Genomic DNA, 24,020 nt, shown 5'->3' with positions numbered 1-24,020 from the left:
TAGTTCCTTCAGTGAGAAGTGTCCATGGTCAGATGTTTCTCTCCTCAGATGCCTATCACTGTCAGCATGTTCCTCTCTGTTTGCTGAGGCAAGGTTTTTGAGACAACTAAGGTTTTCAGTGTGTCTACACCCTCTGAACCTTACAGTGCCACAGGGACTTGTGATGGTTCACTTGATATTCTGTAGTGTCAGGGTCCATATTTTGTCTAGTGCTTCTGACATAAAAATAAAGACCGGCTTAATCATCTTGTGCCATGACAAGAGCTGTGATTGGTTGGTTTGTAAATAAAGACTACTGTGAGATCTTCGGTGGTATGTCAGAAGACTGATCACATAAATATAGTGCTGCAAAAACTGTGTAGGCAGATTATTGACTGCCAAATATTGTGAAGGTAAGTATAGATTTACTGTTTTTGATTCCACATCCATGTGACCGTAAAATATATATGTAAGTCATCAAGAAACGTGTATGTGGAGTTCAAAATAATAAATCTATCCTATGTATTCTTACTTTCATAATGTTTTGGTCGCCTTTATTGTAGCAAGATATTCAGTACAACACTATTTAAAACCTGATATTCTCGTGCTATGCCGGGATCTTCAACATGTGTTGACCTTTTTAGGCCACTTGCCCTACTTAGAAACCCACCACTTCCTGTGCTTGAACGTTATTTGGGGGTAGTCAGGGGTCGCAGCTGTGACCTCTAGCTTGCTCCCTGCTACTCCTGGCACTTCCTTTGTAACCCCTGGCCTCAAAGGAGGCAAACGCTTTGCCCCCTCTGAGGCCAGTAGTCGTAAAGGAAGTGCCAGAGGTAGCAGGGAGCAGGCTAGAGGTCAAAGCTGCGACCCCTGACAACCCCCAAATGACTTCCATGCTTCTATGCCTTCTCAACTCATCTTCCTACTGCCTAGGTTCCAGTTACACAGAAGCCTATACCTGAATATTCCAATGAGACATCACAGGCAACTGGCTGTCAAGATGATTTCAGAAACACTCTGCAGCTTCATACAGACACATTCACTCACATACAAACTCATCCAGGATGAGTGCTGCGTCCTGCACAGATTCACAGTGAAACTGCATTAAGCCAACCCCATAGCATCAAAGATAAAGATTTCACTCATACTCCCTGAAATTCCTTCATGAATTAATAAACCACTGTATGAAAGTATACAGGGGGCTGTGGTAAAAGAATGATAAGAAAAAGGAAATGTGATGTTTTGTTGCAATTGTAGTGGTAGTTTGGGTTTGCAGCACATTGTCAGGTTCTTATTAGGTAATAAGAAGATAGCTGGGAAGAATTTTCTAAATATTAGGGAATTATTTGTGATCAGGTAGTTCTGATTCGGTGAGGAAAGATATTATCTTTGAGCGAACATATGAGCTTTTTGGAACCGTCTGGGGTATCGTTGTGTTGAGCATAGGCAGTGAGGTGAGTGTATGGGTGCTTGCACAAAATATTACACAAAAGATATTGTGATACCGAAATATGGTGTCAAATATAGGGATGACAAAAAATATTATCAACAGTAATATCGAAGGTAAGAATATCGTTTTAAGTGCTGCTGCCACTAAACCTTGGTGTGGCAGCACTGGGAATAATATATATATTTTTTAAAAGAACTTACCTGCCACTCCCGGACGCCTCCTCAATGCTTTTCTGTTGCAGCCGACTCGGTGCTCTGCTCAGCTCGCCTCCCCACACAATCCAGATGCTGCTGTCATGCATGAGAGAAGCTCCGGGATTGGTCCGAGTGGGCTGAAAAGCTGCTTAGTTAGGGACAGGGAGCCTGTGCCTTTTCTCCCACCTGACTGTTCAAGACGGCTGAGTTGGAGAAATGTAAGTCCACATGTCGGTTTGGCCACCCTAAGATGGCTGACCAAACCAGCATGCGCACTTACAGTGCACCTACAACTTGTCCACCCTGGGACTGAGTGCTGCTGATGCAGAGCATGGCACCACCCCTCCCTAGACTCAGCGAACTCGGCAGAGTAAGGGAAAAATATAATAATAATAAAAAAGTATTATTATCATTTTATTTTTCATTTGTTGCCTTTCAGCAGTGGGGCGGCGCTCCTCCACCATAACGAAGGAGCCGCCCGTGACACTTGATGCTCAGTGTGCAATGGAAAGTCCCTCTCTCAGCCAGCTAATTCCTCTCTTGACAATCAAGGTGGTGTGAATGTTGGATATATGTACAGTGCAACACAAATATCAGTAACGCTAAAGATGAGAATGTCAAGTCAGAGTTGTTGTTTTGTATCAAAGACCAACATTTCAATAATACCTCAAAATACATGAATATATTGTAAAGTGTCACACAAATTGAATACAGCAGCTAAGAGCCTCATTACAATGTCGGGCGGACTTGCATCTGCCCAGCACCGTTGCGGTCTGGAACTGACCGACCATAGGTCAGCGGTTCGGACTGCCGGATTTGATCCATTCCCTAATGCCAGCTTGTGCGGCGGAGGAAAAAGGCCTGCAGCACAAGCTGCCTTTGGGAAACTGATGTTTTCAAACATTCCTGCACAGTGTGGCAGGCACTATGCGGTGCAGGGATGTTTAGGGGGGCACCATAGGTCGGAAAGGCCGACATGAAAAGGCTGTCTGAAAGTGTCATCATAATCCTGACGGCGAAGCCGCCATCATTAAGGGATTATGGTGGCTTCGACGCTCCACCGGGCTCCTTGAGCCCGTCAGAAGCGCATCTGAATCCCCCGCAGGTTTCACTATAACCGTCATCATCCTTATACGGCGATCAGACTGAAACCTATGATGTTGGGCGGAATGCCTCCGACAGCTGGTCAGAGGCTTTCTGCCTGACATCGTAATCGGGCCCTATATAACACACTGAAATGCAGTTGCAACACTGTGCACCCAAATTACGTACAATGTATACTGTTTGTAGGCACTAAATAATCATGGACACTGTGCTGATCATGAAATAAAGAAAATATGAAGGATCACAATCTTCCCGCTAAAACATAATAACTCTTTAAACACTGTACGTAGTGGTATCTGATCTCAAACACCAGAAACACACACAATCACAGAATACAAAAGGTGCAGTCTGGAGAGGAGGAAAACAAGATTTTAACACAATGGAATAGTGGAATCAGGTGTCTCAGCGTTCACAGTCAATATTTATAGACTGAGAAGATATGCTTATCTCCTGGTTTAGGGATGGGCCCAGTCAGTTCACTGGTAAAAGAATATTTTGCAATCATACCATCCTCCTGACTCTAGATCAATGGCCCTACAATCATGGGTGACATATAAAAGCAGTGATGGGAACAGACAGCTATATGATCTACGGAACAATTGTGGTGCAAATCCAAAGGCTGATGGGCATACACTGGGGCCGTCTATGAGTTGCGTTGTTTCAACCAGTATCTGTTTCTGGTAGTACCAGGGCAGATGACCACCAGGTGTAGCTCGGGGACACTTCTTCTAGCACCCAGGTCTCTGAGGTTTGTGATGGCTTCCTGCTCACACCATAGGATTTGCAATCCAACACCTTCCCTACTGTTGCACAGACTGGAGTTGGAATATGTTGTAACTTATGTTTCCCTGCTGCTCAGCTAGAATGACTGTGGCGTGGAATGTTGGATGGATGGAATGTTGGATGTCTGTGAATGTCAGTTGGGTATGGGCTGAGCAGCAGGACAGCTGCTCCTGGTGGGGTTTCTCTTGATTTCTTAACAACTTGAATAAAGATCTTAACCAATCTACTTAAGAAGATCGGACCATCTTTTCATTGATTACAACATTTTGGGGATGTTTTGAAGAAGAATCCACGTGTGCAACCTATTGGAACTTGAAGGAAAAAACGGAACTTGACAGGAGTACTTGAAAAGAGAAGTCCATGGATGTTTAAGAAACCTGACAGGTACATGAAATATTAACTAAAGAAACCACAACGTAAAAGATTTATTTTTTTTGAAGGAAAATAGAAACAAGTATGTACTGCTGTCTGGCACCCAAACCCCACTAGTGACCCTGCCAACGGTCGCCCTTTAACCCAAGCGTGCCAGATATGAGTTTAGTACATGTTTATCGGGGGCAAAGATCGGGCCTCAGTACTAAGTAATGGAGATTCAGGTTTCAATGTGATGAATTCTGACGATCGGGGGCTAAGATCTGGCCTCAGTATTATTTATTGAAGATTCACGTTTCAGTGTGGTGAACCTTTGAGTGTGCCGTTCGGGGGCAAAGATCAAGCTCCGGCGTATATTTTGAATATATTACTCGGGGGCAATGACCGGGCCCCGGTGAGAAGCTGTTAAGCTTTTAGTTGACTGTGAATACGAGCTCCGTTGCTGTTTGGTGCTTTGGAGGTGTCAATTGAGGGCAGTGATTATTTAAGGCTTTTGAGTTTGACGCATCTTTGAACAGTGCTTGAATTGTTTGGCAGCGAACGTTTTTAAAGAGAGAGATGTGCAGATGTCTACGGAATATCTACGGTATTCATTGGTTTTGACTGTTGTCTTCAGCGTGTGCGTTCACAGTAACGGATTAACTGCCATAGTTTAAATGGAAAAAAAATCCTGCACGAGAGGGACAATACGTGCCAGCTTACCTCCTCATGGAGACTGTCGGCGTCACCATGACACCGTCCCTTTTGTGACGAGTCTTCACTCCAACCTGCCTGCGTCAGTATCCTGAGTGGCGATTTTGGATGCATGTCCTTGCCGAGAACCACCCGGTTCTACGTGGATATGCGTGCCTTCAGGTTATGTGAATAATTCAGGCGCACACAGTTTATAGGTCCAGGTATTGACAACAATGTCAATTGGGAGTGTCAGAATAATAGTAATCTTGCTGCGCTGAGATCGATTGTTTGGCAAAGATAAAAAATGTGAGGTATTTTATCCGTTTTAATCTTCTTGCCTTGCTGATGCGGGATATGTCGTTTTGTAACAGCTGACTGTGTATACTACGGTGGAAATATTGACGGCGTGTCTTTTAGCTCAGGGTGTAAAAAAAAAAAAGAAAAAAATACACTATTGAGAGGAAAAGATTCTGCCTTTGCTGACGTTTGCCAGTAACATCATTGGTCTGGGTGATAGTGAATATTGAAAAGCGAAGATTACTAGCAGAATGTTGGCAGTGTGCTTTTTAATATTAAATGACTATAAAGTCAATAAGTGGAATAAATCTCCCGGAAGCTGATCCATGATGGGGACAGTAATTAAAAACGAGTGCGTGATGAGGAGCATTGAGCCCAGAGCCGGGACAGTGATACTAGGATATAGAATCCAGCAGCCTCCAGATTGAACCTGGAACCGGGATAGTAATCCCAGAAGTTGGCGATTGAGCCACAATTAGAAGGGGTCAGAGGGTCCCAGTATTTGAACCACGACAGAGAGCCAAGTCCCATAATTGGTATTGGGAAGGGACACAAGTCCCAGAATATGAACCACTGTGAATATGGTGTATGAAGTGGCGGATAAGTGTTCAGTCACTCATTGGTTTGTGTCGTGTATGAGATGGCTGTGTTATATGAAGTCACTCATTATTACAAGTTTGTTGTTGATTGTTTGTATGTGAATAAGTCATCCATTGACTTAGTGAATGAATTTGAACCACGACGGAGAGCCATGTCCCATAATAGGAATGGGGAAGGGTCATTGGTCCCAGAATTTCGAAACACTGTTGATGTTGTGTATGTGGTGGTGGTTAATGGTTGGGCCACTCATCGGTTTGAGTCGTGCATGAGATGGCTGTGTTATGTTAAGTCACTCATTATTAGGTATGGTTTGTTGTATAATGTGTGTGAACGTGATATTTATCGCATCAGTGGTTGTGTTTTGGATGTGTGTGTAGAAGTGTTTTGAGGGTGATCGTCTTCTGACCTGCGGTGCGCATGGTGTGTCCTGATATTTGTATTGTTTTAAGGTTGGTTCCCTATATGTTGCTTGTCGTGCCGGTCTGGCCAACTGGTGTGATCTGTGCCATATGGGTTTTGGTGTGATGTAGGACAGTGGTTTATTCAGGATGTGACGTGATACTTTGGTATGAATTTAATGTGGTGTGAAACCTTTAGTATAGTTTCCCTGCGAGTTGTGATGTTGTATGGTGTAAAAGAATGTTTTTAATTATTCACTGTGTGCGAGTTGAGATGTAGTATGGTGTGATAGGGAGATGACATGTAGTATGATGTTTATTTTATGTGAGTTTGGTGAGATATAGTATGCTGTGATTGGATATTTCTTCATGTGAGTTTGATGAGACGTGGTATGGTGTGACAGGGTATGAGGTGAGATGTTTATATTGTATTACATTATTTTCTTATTATTAGTGCATTGTATTCAATCTCTTGACTATATGTTATTTGCCATATTGTCATTATTTTATTGTTTCATCTAATTTATTTTACAATGCGCTTGTTCCCCGTAAAGAAGGGAGATATGTTGTAACTTATGTTTCCCTGCTGCTCAGCTAGAATGACTGTGGCGTGGAATGTTGGATGGATGGAATGTTGGATGTCTGTGAATGTCAGTTGGGTGTGGGCTGAGCAGCAGGACAGCTGCTCCTGGTGGGGTTTCTCTTGATTTCTTAACAACTTGAATAAAGATCTTAACCAATCTACTTAACAAGATCGGACCATCTTTTCATTGATTACAACAGAATAGTATACCAAACTCCAGCGCCTCTACAGCAAGTTGTTGTATTGACTTCCGTTGTAATGGTATGCGTTGTAACAATGTAGTCGTACTGACTGCCTTGTAAAGGCATGCGTTGTAAACGCATGCGTTGCAACATCATATATTTGTTTAATATAGGTGCTAAAATTGCTTTGTGAATCAACGCCAATATGTCTAGAAATTAAGGGCCTCATTTACTATATTTTGATGCACGTCAGCACAGCATGCCTTCCTGTTGCGCTCCCATGCATCAAAATAAAAGGGCAAGAATGCGGCGTATCTACAAGGTACGGCGCATTCCTGTCCTTTTCCCCAGCACACAAAGAGCAGCCGTGCGCCAACGCAGAAATGCTTGCGTCATGTTTCAAGGGTGCCTGCTTTGTGGGCATGATTGTTTTTGTGCAGGAAGGGACACCTTCTTGCACTAAAACAAAAATTGATGGCATGTTCCTCTTTCTGCAGCATGCATAGAAAGAGGAAAAACGAGGAGAAATAAAATGGATGTTGCATGGGAACACCCACAGCAACACCCATGGAACGCCACTTTCACGCAGAGTAATGCGTGAAAGGGGCCCATATTTACAAGGCTATGAAAAGTCACGCAGGGTAGCTTTGCATGTCCTATACGTGGCCATGTAAATATGGGCAAGCCCCTTGCGCTGCCAGGGCGTCTAAGAACTTGACGCACTGGCAGCGCAATGGGCTTGCATTGGAGGCCCTAAGTTGGTATGGTGTGGTGATGTATCATGATAAGCAGCAGCCCATAGAGGTTAGAGTGGCGGTCCTAAGTCAGAGACCAACTAATATGGTGTGTGTGTTTGTCTCCGCAGCATGCAGACGTGGACATGAACTACATTAGTATAGACAAGGCCACATCAGATGCGTCTAGCACAGAACTCGTCGACTCGGCTTCTGAGAGCTGTACAATCCCTTCACCCCAGGACAAGAACCACATCGAAAACAGGCACACAGAACCCAACCAGACGCCAGCGGACGGCGGCGAGAGCACGGACCGGGGATTCTGCACACCAGACCGGGGTGTATCCGGCAGCCCACATCCACCTTTCAGGCCACATACATACACATTCCAACGAAGCCCTGCGTATTCCAGCATTAAGAAAAGAAGGTAGGACGGATTTTCTATTTTCATTTTTCTTCTACTGACTTGCATTTGATTAGGCTGCCTGAGCTGCTGTTCGTGAACATTCATTGATGCCAACTAGTGAAAGACACATCATATTCAAATACAGGGGCGGCTGGTGACATTTGAAAATGGCGGGGCGTAAAAGTGCCCCGTAACAAAGTCGCGTCAAAACGCACTCTCAAACTAGGACCAAAACACCCCTTCCCCTCCATGGATTTTCTTCAAAACACTTGCAATCAAAATTAGACCTTCCCAACTCTGATCCCAGCTAAGTACATATCCCGCCATTTTCAAATGTCACCAGCCACCCCTGCCTTTAGGGGCTGGTCTCCCCACGGCGAGCTTGCCTCTCTGTGTCCACAGCTCCAGAGTAGACCCCAGCAGATCGTTCCTGGCTACTGTTCCTGCGCCGAGTGCTGCATTGCCCAGGTTATGAGCCTTTTTCACAAGGGAAGCGTCACAATGGAGCCCTTTCAACATGTCACTGTGACATCACTAACCCTGCGTGGGTGATTCCATCTGTTTCCACGCCATTTGGTGGGGGCAGTAAACCCTGCGGAAAATAGCCTGTTCCTTCACAGGATTAGTAAATAGGACTATAAAACCGATTAAGTCATGAGCCTTAACAGAATAACAACTGCTACCCGACAAACTGCCACAGCAGCGTTCTCTGTTGCTGCCTGCTGCAATAGTGACCTCTCCTGAGCAGCCCCCTTGTCTTCAAGGAACCCTGCGCCTCGTGACATCATTCGAAGCGGCTGTGACATAATTAATGTTACCTTCGTAGAATTCTAGTTATGGTGCTGGCTGCTGTGAAGGGGTCAAGGCGTCCAAGTCAATGTTAGAATGCACGTTTTTCTCAGTTCTGTTTTAACATAAATTATACTCTCAATGTAACCCTCCACAGTTTATTTGCGTCTGACCCGCTCAACTCCGCTAATAATAATGTAAATACTTTCCCTCACTCCTTATGTCAGGGAACAATATTGAAAAAGGATTCGAGCAGAAAAAAGAGTAAAAGCTGCACTTCATGTATTATTAAAAATTAAAAAACACTTACCTGACCGCCTCTTCTCCTGGTCCGCGTTGGCGCCTCTCTGCCCCTTCAAACGGTCCGGAACACCACGTCCACGTGACGTGACGCAAGTGACTGCAACCCGGCCCTCAGCCAATCCTGGCACTGCAGCAGCGCCAGGATTAGCTGACGGCACCGCCTACTCCTCGCCCGCCGCCTGCCCATTAGGAGACCGAGGGGCTCCTAATGGGCATGCGCAAGGCAGCAAAAACACAAGTACGCATGACTGGGCACGGAGTAAAAATTAAGCTCCATGCCCACTAATGCGCACTTGTGCTGCCTTTCCCAAAGGCGTCTGACAATGATGTCAGTCAACATGACGCCGGACCGCCCACGGTCCGACGTCATGCTGATTGCTGACTGCCATTCACAGAGGAGGGAGCTAGAAGGGAGCTGCGGGCGCGGGCGGGGGGGCTACGCCCCCACACCCCAATGGACGCACCGCGCCTGTTCAAATAAAATTGTAGTTGTGCGTGGGTTTGTCGAGAGCTGCCTATTGATACGCGGCGTGCAATTCTCTTACCTTTGTTGTATCCGAACGAATACCATACTCTTTTGATGCAACTTTTCTTGCCGCATTTTATCCTGTGTAAAATTCAGCAAAACCCAGATTGTTAGCGTAAAAGGACACTACGGGTCGTGTTACTTCACGTTTTGCACCAGTGCAAAAGGAGTGCAAAGCTGTTGTCCGACATTTTATCGGTTTGCACAATAGCAATGAGCAAGCAGAATTTTGCATCAGCAAGTTGTTGCAGCGTGGAGATGATTTTTATTTTTTGCGCTGATGTCAGGTGTTAGTAATATTGATCCAATGTAAGCTCTTGTGCGGGCCACCAGTCCCTTCTTGTTCGCGTGTTTCCACACTGCTCCTAAACCACTGCCCCTCAGGGCATGAGTATACGTGCAGGAAGGATTCGAGGATCTCCAGAACTTTCGGAATAGAGTGTATTCTGTACCTAGCCAGCTCCCTTCATACAGGACCATTACAGCGCTCATTTGACACAACCCGCAAGCGTTGCTCTAAGGCTGCTGCCTTATCCCGCGTTATGTAAACACAGTCCCTGCGTTAAGTCTGATTTTCGGTGCTAATGCCTTGGTATCAGATATTTTCACTTCCCTTGGAGTTTTTTCTATTAGTTTCCTAACGTTTGTGTGTGGTTTGTTTATTTTCCTGCTGACTTCCCCTTCTCTTGTTATGTAGAGTAAACTCTGTTTCTAAAAGTGCTGCAATCCTGATAACACCAAGTGGGAACGTGGGTGTTACTGCCCAGTACAAATGTATTCTTACTGGGGGTAGACTGAAGGGTGTTCATGGCTGCAGCTTCCTTTGCAACACGAAACCTCCCATATTGTTGCACTCGGCGCGTGTCCTTTGACCTAAATTCGTGACTTTTCATTTTGGAGTTGAACCAGTAATGTCACCTCCCAAACCAGTGTTCAGCTTTTAGTTCAGATTCCATAGATCCTTTCTTCAAATGCAGAAGAAGCACTTTGCAGACTTACAGTCCACACACCCTGACTCACATTCATAAGAGGGACCTAAAAATGTTAAAAATCTACGAGTATCAAGGTCCGACCGGGACAGAAAATAGTCCCTGGCACCAAAATAAAAGCAGCTCCCATTAGTGATTAGAAAGCTAAAAAAGTGGCCCATGTTTGCAAATTGGGGCACTTTTGAACATGTAAAGACACGCTGTATATGTGTTTTGCAATGTATGGAAAGGGTACAAGGATTTGAGCTTGTTGAAGGCAATATTTGTTTTAATATCAGGGGAATCATCAATAAAAACCGTCCCAGCAGTCCATAAAACAGGCCCATAAATGGCACAAACCCAGGGGACACACTGACCAGTCATACTAGCCCATCGGACAGCGCCTGAGTGCCCTACAGGCTTGTCCAACATTGACCTGTATAGTGGAATTGCTGCACGACCTATTGCATTTACTAAAATTATACATATAATATATTTAATTACAGGGCCTTTCAGCAAACCCTCTTCATCCATTGGTCTGCTGGTGTGCCATTCACTTTTTTCTCACACCTGCCACAGCATCCAGCATGGGGAAGTAGGTCAGCCCACTTCATTCATTGGCTAACTACACTGTGAGTGATGGCATTCTGACACAAGTAGTTTCCTTCAATTCACGGATTACTATGGGAATATGTGCTTTTTTGAGAATTTATTTTTTTGCTTTTAGCCAGTTTTGCTTGATATTGGCAAGTGCCCATCAGCCTCGCCAAAAATTGAGTTGTCCATAAAAAAAGGAGAAAATAAACGTTGACAAAGCCAAAAGATTGCAAGCCAACACCAGAGTTATTGGCATTTCCCATGCTTGTTTTTCATTTTATGACTCTGTCGCTGGTCTGTCATGACAAAGAATTCTATGTGTCATCTTGGAAACAGAAAACGGCAACTTGAAATCTTCGGCAACCCACTTTGAGGTCTACTGTCCATATAAAGTGTAAAGGTTATTTTTAGTTCATGCCTGTCTGGTTGCGAAAGACCTTTTGTGGACTTACCAAAAACGTACAGTTGGCTTTCAGCCTGCCCATTGCTTGCTGTTGTTTGACTGTATTGTCACTCTCATTTGCTTGCTGGCCTTCCTCTGCTTGTGTTTGTTCCTCCTCTGGAGTATAACCTCTTTACTATTCTTGTAACGTGCTGACTGGTATCCTTCCACTGTTCACTTTTAGATAGCTGCTTTCTGTCTTTCTTTTTGGTTAAGCATTCCGCAAGAGTGCTTGTGTTTTCTTGCTCTCTCCCTCGTGTGCTTCTCCCCGCCACCAAATACCTACTCTCTCGCCCTCATGGGCTGCTCGTTGCCCCTCGTGTCCTTTCCTCCCCCCCCCACAGCTGAAGCAAGGGAAAGTTTGCACAGATTGAGTAGTGCTGGCTAGATAGTGTTAGGTGGATGAAAATAAATAAACGCGGGGACTGGCTCCAAAGGGGAGCCTGATTTGATGGAGGATACTAGATGGGGGATCTATCTATAAAGAAAACTCTGTGAGAGAAGCACCATTGGAAGAGCAGGAAGGTGTAAGTAAAAAAGGCTTTTCGTCCAATGAAGGATGTTCTTCGAAAGCTGATTGTTCAATTTTAATTTTGTTTTGGAAGAAAGTAGAGAGGTTATTACAGAGCTCTTGAGAGGGCAGAATCGTGATGTAACAAGCAGTGATTTCAAGGAAACTTTGAACAATCAAAAAGGTTTCTCTGGATGAGTTGCTGGAGGTCTCGATTTTTCTTGCAAAATACTCTGTGCTTGCAATGCTGGTCACAACATAGATTTTGTTCATAGCAGTTGGATTGTAAGACTTCTGCCATGATCGCTTGTGTCGTACATTTGTGCTTGGCATAGTAAAGTTCCTTCGATTACCATGCTGCAGAGGGAGCATTGCGCTTGGCCCTGTTCCAACCAAGAAGGGCAAGGGAACCAGTGGCATTATTGGACCAGTCATTAAAGGAGTCGGCGGGGCAATAAATATATGAGGTGATAGGATAGAGTAAAGCTGAGGATGTATTCGAAACTGGTGGGAAGGATTTCAGACCAGGTGCAGAGAGTTGGACAGAACAACAATCATTGGGACAGTTGAGGCGCAATGTAAAGGTAAACAAAAAAGGCACCACAAAATGCCCTCACCAGGTGAGAGGTAAAGGAGGAGAAGTGGTGAGAGCAGTAATATTTGAAAATATATGATCTGGGAGAGATCCTGCAAGGTGGCAAGAGTATGGTGAAACTGGAAGATTTCAAGATGTATGGAGAGAGGAGGTCAGCAGTAGCAGCTCCTGTGGTGCCTGGGGGGTTCTAACCATTCAGATGAACCTCAGCCCTTCAGGGGCCACTATTCAGCCCAAGGCCATTGAAGATCTGTGAGATATTTGGGAGACTAAGGGACCTGCAGGTGAGGACCATCATTTGCGTTACTCCGATGAGCACTAGAACTGGAGAAAGACGCTTCGGGCCCATGAGATCGATAAATGAGCACACCCTTCACAAGCAGACCCTCAAGCTGAGCAGTGCTGGAAAGTAGGGGGATCACGCCAGATCCCGGCTCGGCTGCTATTTCTGGGATCTAGTCAAGCAAGAGAAATGTGTGGAATTTGTCCTGGCGTCATTTCCGGACACTGGGACACAGTTTAGCAGCACTCCCCACATTTTCTGCATTCTGTTTGGTGCAGCAGCCTGCAGGTATCGAGGGGGCTTTCTTATTTTCACTTTCAGCTAGGCACAAACAAAGGCGTGATTTAAAGAGCCATCAGCCTTTCATTTGTTCAAGTATCATCCTGGCTGGCATTCATCTGGAGCCTAACACCTAGCTGCCAATGCAATGAAAGGAAGTAAAAGCACATAGCTTATCACGTCACAAGTACTTAAAAGAAACTAGGACTTGGAGGCATGTTTCGACTTTTTTCAACTCCACCTCTGAAAGAGATGTGCATGCACTGTAAGATTTTTTTATTTACTTCTTATATAGCTCTACTTATCGCAGTGTAGGGTGTCAGAGTGCTTTACATTACACACACAGACACAATAAATCATACAAGCGTGTACCTCAATGTACAGGAAATGCTACTTAAGACAATGAGTGTTATAAGATGTAGGAATCGCATATCATCCATACTTGTAGACATTATATGTTAAGTGTTAACAGTCAGGAAAAACACAAAGTCAGGATATAAAACGTAATGCAGTGTTAGAGGTTGTCTGTAGGAACAAGACTATATTAGTTCCCAAAGCAGCTTTTCTTTGCAGTTTTAGAATAAAAAATGGTTAAGAAAAAAATAAGGATCTAAATCCACGACTTTCAGTTTACATGCAGCTCCATGATGCCAGTAAATAGATCACAGTGTTATATTAGAAAGATTGCAATTTATGAACTGGAAGTAACAAAATGATCTCAGTGTCAAAAGCAGTAACCCACTTACCTATCTAAATAAAATACAAATCTGTGATCTACATGTTACATGATGTGCTTTGCAGCAGGCACAATAACCTTCTATGCTACTTGGAGTCAAAACTGTGAGTGAACAAAACACAAAACTCTGCCATGGCTACATTAACCACGGAAGTTCTCTTACCACTATTATAATCCCCTCCAAATTCCTGGACACACAAGGTCTCTTAACCAGTCAAGTTATTTTGAAATGCAGCCTGTTTGTGACCAATTTAGTAAGCTAGAACAGAGTTTCTGTCACAATTATCTCTGTTGCCAAGTTCTTTGCAGCTGATTTAAAAATAAATATGTATGAGTTAACTGTCAGCCTCTGTTTTTCAAACTCTGCCCCTTGTGACTCCACCCCCTTTCCCTTGCCACGTCTTGGCCTTCAATTTATGGGTTCCAGCAGTATTTTTTTCTCCAGTTCCAGCACTGAGCTGAAGAACATAAATTAGGTATGATAATACTGCAGAGTGGCAATTTGAGTACCTGATTTGTAGATAGTGGCGGGTCTGCCCTCTGGCCTAAAGTGACTGCTCCAGGGCACAAATCCTAAAAAAGAAGTGGTGGGACTAACCAAGTTAGGCAGTATGCAACTGACATCATGGTGCATGACATCACAGCGCAACATCACAGCGCTGCATCACAGGAAGTGGCATCCCAACCCATGACCTCACAGGAAGTGACATCACAAGGAGTGACATCAGATCTTAACACCTCACAAATATGTTCACAGGTCTATCATGAGTACATTTGAGTACATTACGAGATTTAACTAATGAGTTTGCGTTGGGGTTGTGCCAAAAAAGTGACTCATCCCTCAACGCAAAATGTGGGCCTCAACTTACACAGTTATTTTGTAAAAACTCTGCCACTAAGAAATTGACAACAAGGAGAAATGTGACAGAAAATATATTCTGTTTAATTGGTTGCAAAGTCTGCATTTTTAAATACCTTATGGGGTTAAGGCACCTGCTGCAGAGATCCTTGTGTGCACAGTAAATCCCATGCAACAATAGTAATGGTAAGGTACTTTTGGATGGTAACCCGTTTGCTGGAGAGATCTGCGTGTCCCAGACTTGAATCAAAGTATCATTGCGGGTAAATGTGTCTCCTGCAAAGCACATCATCTAACATGCAGATGACAGATTTTCATTTTAGGTAGCTAGGTAAATGGATTACTGTTTTTTAACATAGAGGTCATTTTGTTCCTTGCATTTCATATATTGTAATCCTTCTAATATAGCACAGCGAGCAAAAAGGACATGTGACTCCTACGTCTTGTATCCCAAACTGTCTTATGCAACACATCATGTACATTGATTTACAAATTTTTTCGATTTATTGTTAATGTATTATATGCATGTGTGAAAGAAAGCACTCTAACACCCTGCATTGGGATGATTAGTGCCTATAAAAAATAAAATAATGGTATTTAAAATGTTATTTGTGTAAATACTGGGACAGACCAACACATTTGACGTTCTTACTGTGCATGCATAGCTCTTATATCCAGGGATTAAACAAAGTGTAAAGCATGTCTCTCTTAAGTATTTATGAAGAGGTTACAAGTCGTGGCTTTGTTTCCTCTCCGTTGCATCTAGTTGTGACGTCAGATTGCACCCAACTAGGATAGTGGACCAAAAAGGAGGCCTGATGGCCGCTTAAATTCGGCCTTTGCTATGGGCCCAGCTGCAGTCTGAAATACGATAGCCTCCTCACCACCTGCACGTTGCTGCTGAATGTGTCCTGGTGTCTGAAAATTACACCGGGACAAGTTCAGCATATTTCTGTGTGGCCCAGCTTCTTGCAAGGTAAACGGCGTTCACCCTGTGAAAATAGTGGGCCTGTACCCGCGTGTACCCCCCACTTGTGCCCTGGTGAGCACAAAGGAATACATATTCGCCAAGAATGGCATGAGCAAGAAGAGAGAAGAGCAGTTGCTCAGTCAAATCTCTGTGGCAAACTCTGCATTTGGTTTATGGGATAAGATGAAATCAAATCATCCAGAGCATGTTTCATGAGGGACCTCATGTTGATCACAGAACACTTGGCATTAGAACATTGAGGAGCGAGGCTTCCTTGCTCTCGCTGAGGAGAACATTCGGGAGCGAGGCTTCCTTGCTCTCGCGGAGGAGAACATTCGGGAGAGAGGCTTCCTTGCTCTCGCGGAGGAGAACATTCGGGAGCGAGGCTTCCTTGCTCTCGCGGAGGAGAACATTCGGGAGCGAGGCTTCCTTGCTCTCGCGGAGGAGAACATTCGGGAGTGAGGCTTCCTTGCTCTCGCTGAGGAGAACATTCGGGAGAGAGGAGAACATTCGGGAGCGAGGCTTCCTTGCTCTCGCGGAGGAGAACATTCGGGAGAGAGGCTTCCTTGCTCTCGCGGAGGAGAACATTCGGGAGCGAGGCTTCCTTGCTCTCGCTGAGGAGAACGTTCGGGAGAGAGGCTTCCTTGCTCTCGCGGAGGAGAACATCCGGGAGCGAGGCTTCCTTGCTCTTGCTGAGGAGAACATTCGGGAGAGAGGCTTCCTTGCTCTCGCTGAGGAGAACATTCAGGAGCGAGGCTTCCTTGCTCTCGCGGAGGAGAATGTGCTGCAACAGTATCAATAAAGGGATGTGCAGTATCGCTAATAGCGCTGCCAGTGGGGTGAACCTAGGCTGTTGCTGGAGCCTGTACATTGTATGTAGAACCTGTACATTGCATGTAGGATCTTTACATTACACGTAGAACCTGTACATTGCTTGTTGAAAATGCAAAGGGTTCGAGCAGGTTAATGTTGGGCAGATATTTGCAGGCCTAACTTTGCAGGTTGCAAGCATGGATTGTATTGGCCCTGTAAGGCCTTCCTGTGAGGTGATCATTGGTAGAACGGGCAGAGCTCCTGGTGCTGGTGGCAGTAAGAATACAAGGAACAGAACGATGTAGAGCAAGGAACAGGAAAGGGAGAGAGACACAGTGATGAGCACAGAAGAGAGAACTTGATAAAAGGATAGGAAAAGAAAATAGAACTATAGAATGAGGAAGGATTACAGAGCAAGTGAGAGAGAGTTAAAGAGAGAGAGAGAGATACACAAAGCTTCCTTTCCTATCAGGAGAAGAGAGGCCAGAAGATAAAGAAGTAGTTAGAGGGGTATTGAGGGAGTAAGAGAGACAGAAAAAAAATCAACTATGTTGGTAATAACACATTCTGAGAAAGGGAGGGGTGACAGGAAAGCTAAAGGAACAGGTAAGGCAGGAAGGAGACATCTTGAGGTAATTCTGCTCAGAGGGTGGTGACAACTGACCTCTCCAGTTATCCATTCTTACAGAGATAGCGTGAATTTGAGCTATATAAGACGCGCAGCATTTACCTAACCTTTGCTAGACTCTCAAAGAGACCAAGAAAGGGTGCTAGAGAGCAGTGACTTTACAGATGGTTTCACAAGCAATCGAACCTCTTAGTGAAATAGACTTACATTAGAGATTTTCTATGTATGTGTTGTGTCTGATTGTCAAGGGGAGTGTCTCTATTGTGTTAACTATTGTCAACGTTTTAAGATCTTCATATTGAATGGTGAATTTTTCAGAAGGGCACTTTTATGCAGCTATTGCTCACTTTTAGAATAGAAACATGGGCACAATGTCTCATCTGGGGTCATATTATTGAAGTGCTCCAGTGGCCAACAGGGGTTTTCGCCCACTTTGCATGCCCCTGATGCACTTTGGGATTGCAGAAGGGGCCGCAGATGCTTTTGTGTCCCCTTCTGTAATACTGAAAGCTCTGGCACACATACAGCGCCAGCGCTTCCTCAAGAGGGTGTTCCCTCATTTGAATGGGGGCCGCACCCCATGCAAATGAGGAAATCCCTTTGTCTCTGGGCCCGCGCTGTGAAATAGATGCGGCTGCAGAGGCAAGAAAGCTCTCAGTGCACCACCTGATTGCAGCCCTTCGGCGGGGGAAAAGGGGTCTCATGGAACCCCAGACATCCCTTGCAGGCGGTTAGAGTCACTGACTGCACCCGCCTGCAAAGGGATCTCTAATCTCCTTCAAAAGTGCAGGTGGGTTGCCGCCTGCACTGTGAAAAAACAGAGCAACTTTAAAGCAGCCTCTCTGGTTTTCACATGAATGTGCTGCCCTTAGGGCAGTGCGAGTTCGTGGCTGCCCTGGGGGCAGCCATTCACCATAATTAAGTGCATTTTCTTGGATTGTGCTGGCCACACCTTTTGAAAGGTGCAACCAGCGCAATACAGGAATATGCGCCACATCCATAATATGGCCCCTCATTCTGCAAGCCAGACTGGTGCAGCACTTAAGATATCATGGAGGTTCTTTTAGCTGTGGGAAGGGGAAAGGGAGAGTACATATTTTGGGGGAAGAATGGCGACCTGTATCTTGGCCAGTGTCTTTGGAATACCCCCAGGATATAACTAGCAGCCATGATGGGGGGGTTGCAACATTTCTAAAGTTCACTACTGAGGGAACAGGGCACATTGCTAGACATTTTAAGCAGCCACACTTTGCCCTGGGGGGGGGGGGGTGCAGTTTGCTGTTTCCTGTTGGCTTCAGTGTTAGTATTGGCTAAGCCTTACACCCTATTTGCTCCACCATGTCCAAGAAACGTGCAGCTTTCTCCCATGTCTGCCTTCACAAGGCACACGCCACAAAGTATTGGAAAGTTTCATTATTTGATTAATGCCCCTTTACACCATCTGGAGTTTTTCTATTTATGGACAAACTCCAGATGGACTGAAGGGCATTTGGGACAGTTTCAAGATTTTTGCCTAAAATGTCATGCTTGATTGTTTAACATATCCACTGGTGCCGCTTATTGGTTGCAGGCAGGGCTTTAAGTGGGATGAAAAAACTGGGGGGTCTCTCAAAGGGGCGTGGCCAATGTAATTAAGGGTGAGGCTTACAACATGTAAGCTAAAAATCTGTGCTTAGCATAGTGTGCTCCCCGACTAATAATTTGCTGTTTCTGTCATTGCATCCAGATATGATACAAGTAACATCATACCTACAAGTCAGGACTATTGGCTTTGTCAATGGTTGTTAGTTGCATGAGATAAATAAGCAGCAACTATGGCTTGTTGTGTATAATATTGAAAAGCTTCCACTTACAGCCTTGGTGACACCATAACAATGTTGCTGCTCCTGAGTTTCAAAAAGAGAAGGGAAATCCAGATAGAAACTGTCTCTCTTTAAAGGATTTCCCTTCCCCTGCAACGTTCACCTGGCATGACGTCTTGCTGTAACTTCTCTACAAGTGAGCAGTGTGAGGACGTGCACACCAATGTTGCTGCTGTCACTGCAGTCGGGGAAAAAACAGAACGCCTGTGCCAGGGCACAAGACAAAGCCTGGTAGGGACCCGTGTCAAGGCCCCCTTTAAAAAACTGCCGGTGCTTAGCACCGGTGAGACCCAGGCCACTTGAAGCCCTGGTTGCAGGAATGGAACTAGCATCGAAAACAGTGGAACAGAGCACACGGTGCAGCGGGTGGCATCGATAGAGTCAGGGCAGGTGACTTCGGAGCATAGGGTTCACGGTTCGATCCCCGGCGACAGCTCAGCTCGGCACCATGTGACTCTGAGCAATAGATCACTTAATTTCCACGACGGTCCCAGTGCCTTGAGACCCGTAAGGGTGAGTAGTTCGCGCTTTACAAATACAGATTTAATTTACTTAAGTGATGGTATCACTGACATTCTAAGAGATGGGTCTTGAGTGAAATGTTTTTTCTCACTGATCATGTGGTGATAGTATTGTTTTTTTACCTTACAAACTTTGCAGATCAATTTCCTTGTACCAATGTAAATCAAAGTGGGTGAAGATTACATTAAGGGCCCGATTCTGATCTTGCTCAAAAAGCCCTACGGCCGACTCGCGCCCGTAGAGCTTTCCGAGCTACTCGGGCTCCTGGGCTCCGAGCGACAGAGTACGATGCGCTGCAGCGCTGATGGACTCGTGTCGCTCGGAGCCCTATTGAAGTCTATGGGAGCCTGGTGTACGTTGTGTACATAGGCTCCCAAAGACAATTAATGGACATCTCAGACAAGGGCGGCCCCCTATTGTGGGCACACCTCGGTCCCACCCGCACCGTGCATGCATGTGTAGGGGGACCCCAGTGATTGAGTCGTAGGGGCCCGGGTGAAGGAGGGCCTGCTACGGAACCCCGAAGTCCGCTTCTCCGGACTCCGACTCGATCCAGCTGCTTGGCGCGCGCATCGCACTTGGTCATCCAGGAATCTGCCCCGTTGCGCTGTGCGTGCCGCCCATGGCGGAGTCGTCCGGAGGGTATCGCTGATGCGTACAGGCGCTCGGAGCACGAGGCAATTATCACATCATACTTACTTGCTCGTACAGCTGTATGAGTTGCACGGAAATCAGACGTATGACTCGGACTAGCTACTGACGGATGCTGTCAGGAGCGCTTCCGAGCGGGATCGGAATCGGGCCCATAGTCTGTGTAGGCAAATGAAAGTGCTTCACTTTGATCTTGACAAATACAGCCACATTTTGCTGATTTTGTTGGATTCCCCAAGTCATAGTAAATCCTAAAAACGTTCATCTAAACGATTATTTGCTTCTTTAGGCTGCCTCTTGGGTGGGAACCGTTGGGAACGAGGCCTGCAGTCTTGAGCCCTCCCGGAGTCACCAAGTAAAATAAGGGTGCTGTGGAGTTTCTTCTGAGATGGTTTAGGTTCAACATGAGCAAGGGGGCGGGGCACAGCACATCTCCAGGTGCATGTTCAAGAAGCCTTTAGTGATTGGTTAAAGGAAGGTGGAAGCCTGGGATTTTGCTGAGGTAGGAGTATAGGGCTCACAGTGGGGGGCAGGAAACAGGAGGGCTGCTAAGTGATGCCCACCCCTGTTTTGCTGTCACTATGCCACCCTTCATGGCAGCAGGAGCGGTTCTCTCTGCCTTAAAGGGTTGCTGAATCTGTCCTTTTTTCATGATTCAGAAGACTTCATAACTTTGCAAACTTAAAATTGCAATTTCGGTAATCAGGCACAGCACTCGTGTTTACCATTTCACATTTCCACTTTTTCATTTTAAAAATAGCTTATTGAAGAGTGGCTTCAAATACTGTATACATGAACTGGCTTGTATGAGCTTTAGGGTTTCTCTGTGTTCATCATTTCCCAGTCATTCGAGCTCCCCTCAGCAAATAAGCTGTGCTCCCTTAAGCACTGAAAATTTAACAAAAATAAGGGCATTATTTCTTCTTCAAGTTATGAATTTCAAAACACTGTTTTCCCTGAAAGATCTAATTGATAATATGTTATTTGTTTCAGCTCCAGCCTTGACGGTCTTGATGCGGACAGTGAAAGTGAAGGTAACTCGGACAGGCCGCACGACACCTTTGACCCTGTCAACTTAAACCCTCGACCAATAGGCAGCAGTGGAGACGAACTAGATTCTTTTGAAACTAACAGTGAGGCGGACTATAACATAAACAGAATGGAATCAACCGGTCAACTATCAAAGGTATGTGGAGAATTTTACACATGGACCTCAGTTCATAAGGGAACTAATAACAGTGGTTGTCATGTACTCCATACCCTAACTCTCACAGGTCTTGTAAAAGGATATTATATTCACTTGTTTCATATCTTACCTAAGATGCCAGTCTTTTTTCCAGTCACCATGCATGCGTGTGACGGACCTCTGTATGTGGAATAGTAATGGAGACGAATGGGTGAAAAGTTGTATCTTCTGTGTGTGGCCAGTGTGGACACTGGTTTTTGGGTGGCATTTCAGTTCGCCCTGAATATAAGGAATGATGGATCAAGTAGTACATGTGAAGTGATATTGTTGTAAATCCTTAGCGCACAGCTGTAGACTGCTTGACTGTTTTTTATTTTATAATTTATTGCATGTCCTTGCTTTATTACGGAAGTATTCTGAATTTTGTTGGTCCCTGGAAATGTTTGATACTTTTCCCTGGTAGTGGAGGAGTGGTCATTGTTGCTCAGTATTTAATATAGCCAGTCTTCAAGATGATGTACCATGCAGCGGCAGCCCTGTCCTTTGATGAGCCTTTTTGCGTAGGGTCAATGTGAAATCAGCATTGTCGAAGGAGATAGCATCGTCATCATACAGGCAGGAGGCAAATATTTGTGCTCTCAATACTTTTCCTCTTTCCTCCTAATCTATCAAGTTAACCCATCCTTCCATGACTCTGTGACTTCATTGAACCAGTAGTGCTATACCACTCCTCATGGATCATCCTTGACGCAACACAATGAAATCATTTCTCTCCTCTCGAGAATCCTTTGGCTGCTGCCGCCATGATCCTGGACATTTGCAGACAGCCAAACATATCTTCACCACTGTTATCTCCAAGAAGCAAGATTACCCATTTGACAGGATGGTAACTCCATCATACTGCCAAGGACAAGACACAAAGAACGTCTCATTGGTTCCCTTTGTGATTGGCAAACAAGGGGTGTCTTCTCCCGGTAGCCACAGTGCCGTTCTGTCATTTAGTCCATATTAGGGCCTCAGTTAGGAGCAAAAAAACATAATGGCAAAAAACAACCGAAATCTTGATGACTCTTGATTGTACTTGAGGTGCAAAAATAATCAGTGTGAGAAAAAGCCCAGCATAAATCTCCCTAAGGGCCATATCCACAAAAACCCTGCTGGAGAGAAGGCAATAATCTGGGGGAAAATTAATAGTAATGTGTGATGAATGGAACGAATAATCAGGGAATGAATGTGTTGTGATGCATCCTTCTCAAGCCGAATCCTGCATATGTATATTTACGACTGGAAATGATATCATAGGAAGAAAGTTAAAGGCCACCTTGCTTTGAGATTTTTAGACAATAAACATTAGAGAGACAACCATTTTGAATGGCGTAGATATAAGGTTAGATCTGTTTACTCTTCTGGGAAACTTGCATTTCAGAGTAATGGCTTGGAAAAAAAAGAAGGAACTCCCATTTGATATCATTTATGCCACGTTGATCGAGCACTTTGAAATGATCGCTCTTCAAAGTTCTCTGAATACTAACCTCCAGCCTTTACATTAACAGAAAATTCAAAACGTTTACTTCATTTGTTGGATATCAGATGCCACCAACACAATGACACTGCCCAAACTCCAGCAAAGCCATATGCACAACCATAGCCTCAGAAGTTTTACCAAAGAACTTTCCACACTCAAAAATCAACCAAAAATAGAAGGGAGAAACATCGTGGTTCATGCATGATTAACTCTAGGTGCTCTTCAAAGGAGCTTTTAAGATATTTTCTGAATTCTAAAACCCATTACCAAGCACATATTGGCATATCTGATCTCAACTCTTTTCTAATGCACCTGGTGTTCCCCTTCATAAGGAAACTATTGATTTGCAATCCCTCCTCACCAAATATTGACCAGCTTGGACAACACATAGGTACTCATGGATTGCCCTCTTTCTTCTACCGCCTCCCGTTGCAAGCTTCTGTTCCTTCCACAAGTTAAACTAACAGCGTTACCCCATGCCCCCGCAAGCAGATGCAAAACTTGTAAAATAAAATGAGAATAACACAGGTTTATTATCCTTTTATTTTTCCCCATAGGGCCGAGTCTAGGGGGCGGGGCCATTGTGATGACAGAGGAGTGATAAGCACTGCTGCTAAGGGCGCATGTGGGTTTAGACGGCAGTCTTAGGACAGTCAAACTGACTTGCGCACTGAGAATTCTCCAACCGGAGCTGCGTTGACAGTTTAGAGACAGCAGGCACAGACTCTCAGTCTGACAGGGAGCACAAGTTCAGAGCGCTCAGGCCAATCCTGGCGCTTCTCTTAGGATGCCAGTTGCATGAGAGCAATGTCTTGAGTGGCCAGAGGCGTGTCTAGGAGACTTCCTGTGCTGCAGGAGAGCCAGAAGAGTGGCGATGCGGTGGTCTGCAGGTAAGTTCTTTTTTGTGTGTGTGTTAATGGCATTCCTATTGCAGTGCCCATTCTGAGAGGCACCACCGTGGGACAGCCCCAAAAAAGCCCACCAGATATGAGAAACATTCGTAATTTGGCGGGCAGCCCGATGACGGGTTTGTCGGTGCAGGAGCGGGCCTCCGTCATGGCAGTCAGATAGGACGGTGGTTGAATTGTTTATATTGAAATCTAGCAATATCAGATACCTTTCAGTGATAGTATAATACTTTGATCCATTCTTTCTCGTGGAAAGATGTGCCATGGTCAGCTTCTCATTTATTCTTTAAAACGTCCAGGGATGCTCTGT

General features: G+C 45.0%; 1 protein-coding gene across 7 annotated transcripts in view; it reads left to right on the top strand.

The window, feature by feature from the left end:
* ARHGEF28 (Rho guanine nucleotide exchange factor 28) overlaps nucleotides 1-24,020 on the top strand; it is a 1,067,585-nt gene that overhangs the window by 849,199 nt on the left and 194,366 nt on the right. For all 7 annotated transcript variants that reach the window (XM_085632328.1, XM_085632327.1, XM_085632325.1 and 4 more), the window contains 2 exons: nucleotides 7,483-7,778; nucleotides 21,085-21,277. In XM_085632328.1, coding sequence (XP_085488454.1) covers nucleotides 7,483-7,778; nucleotides 21,085-21,277 — 489 coding nt within the window. The remainder of the gene's footprint in view (nucleotides 1-7,482; nucleotides 7,779-21,084; nucleotides 21,278-24,020) is intronic.

Source organism: Triturus cristatus, chromosome 2_1 (assembly GCF_964204655.1).
Source record: "Triturus cristatus chromosome 2_1, aTriCri1.1, whole genome shotgun sequence".
Taxonomy (NCBI): Eukaryota; Metazoa; Chordata; class Amphibia; order Caudata; family Salamandridae; genus Triturus; species Triturus cristatus.
The sequence above is the reverse complement of the archived record's forward strand: the minus strand, read 5'-3'. Positions and strand labels throughout refer to the sequence as shown.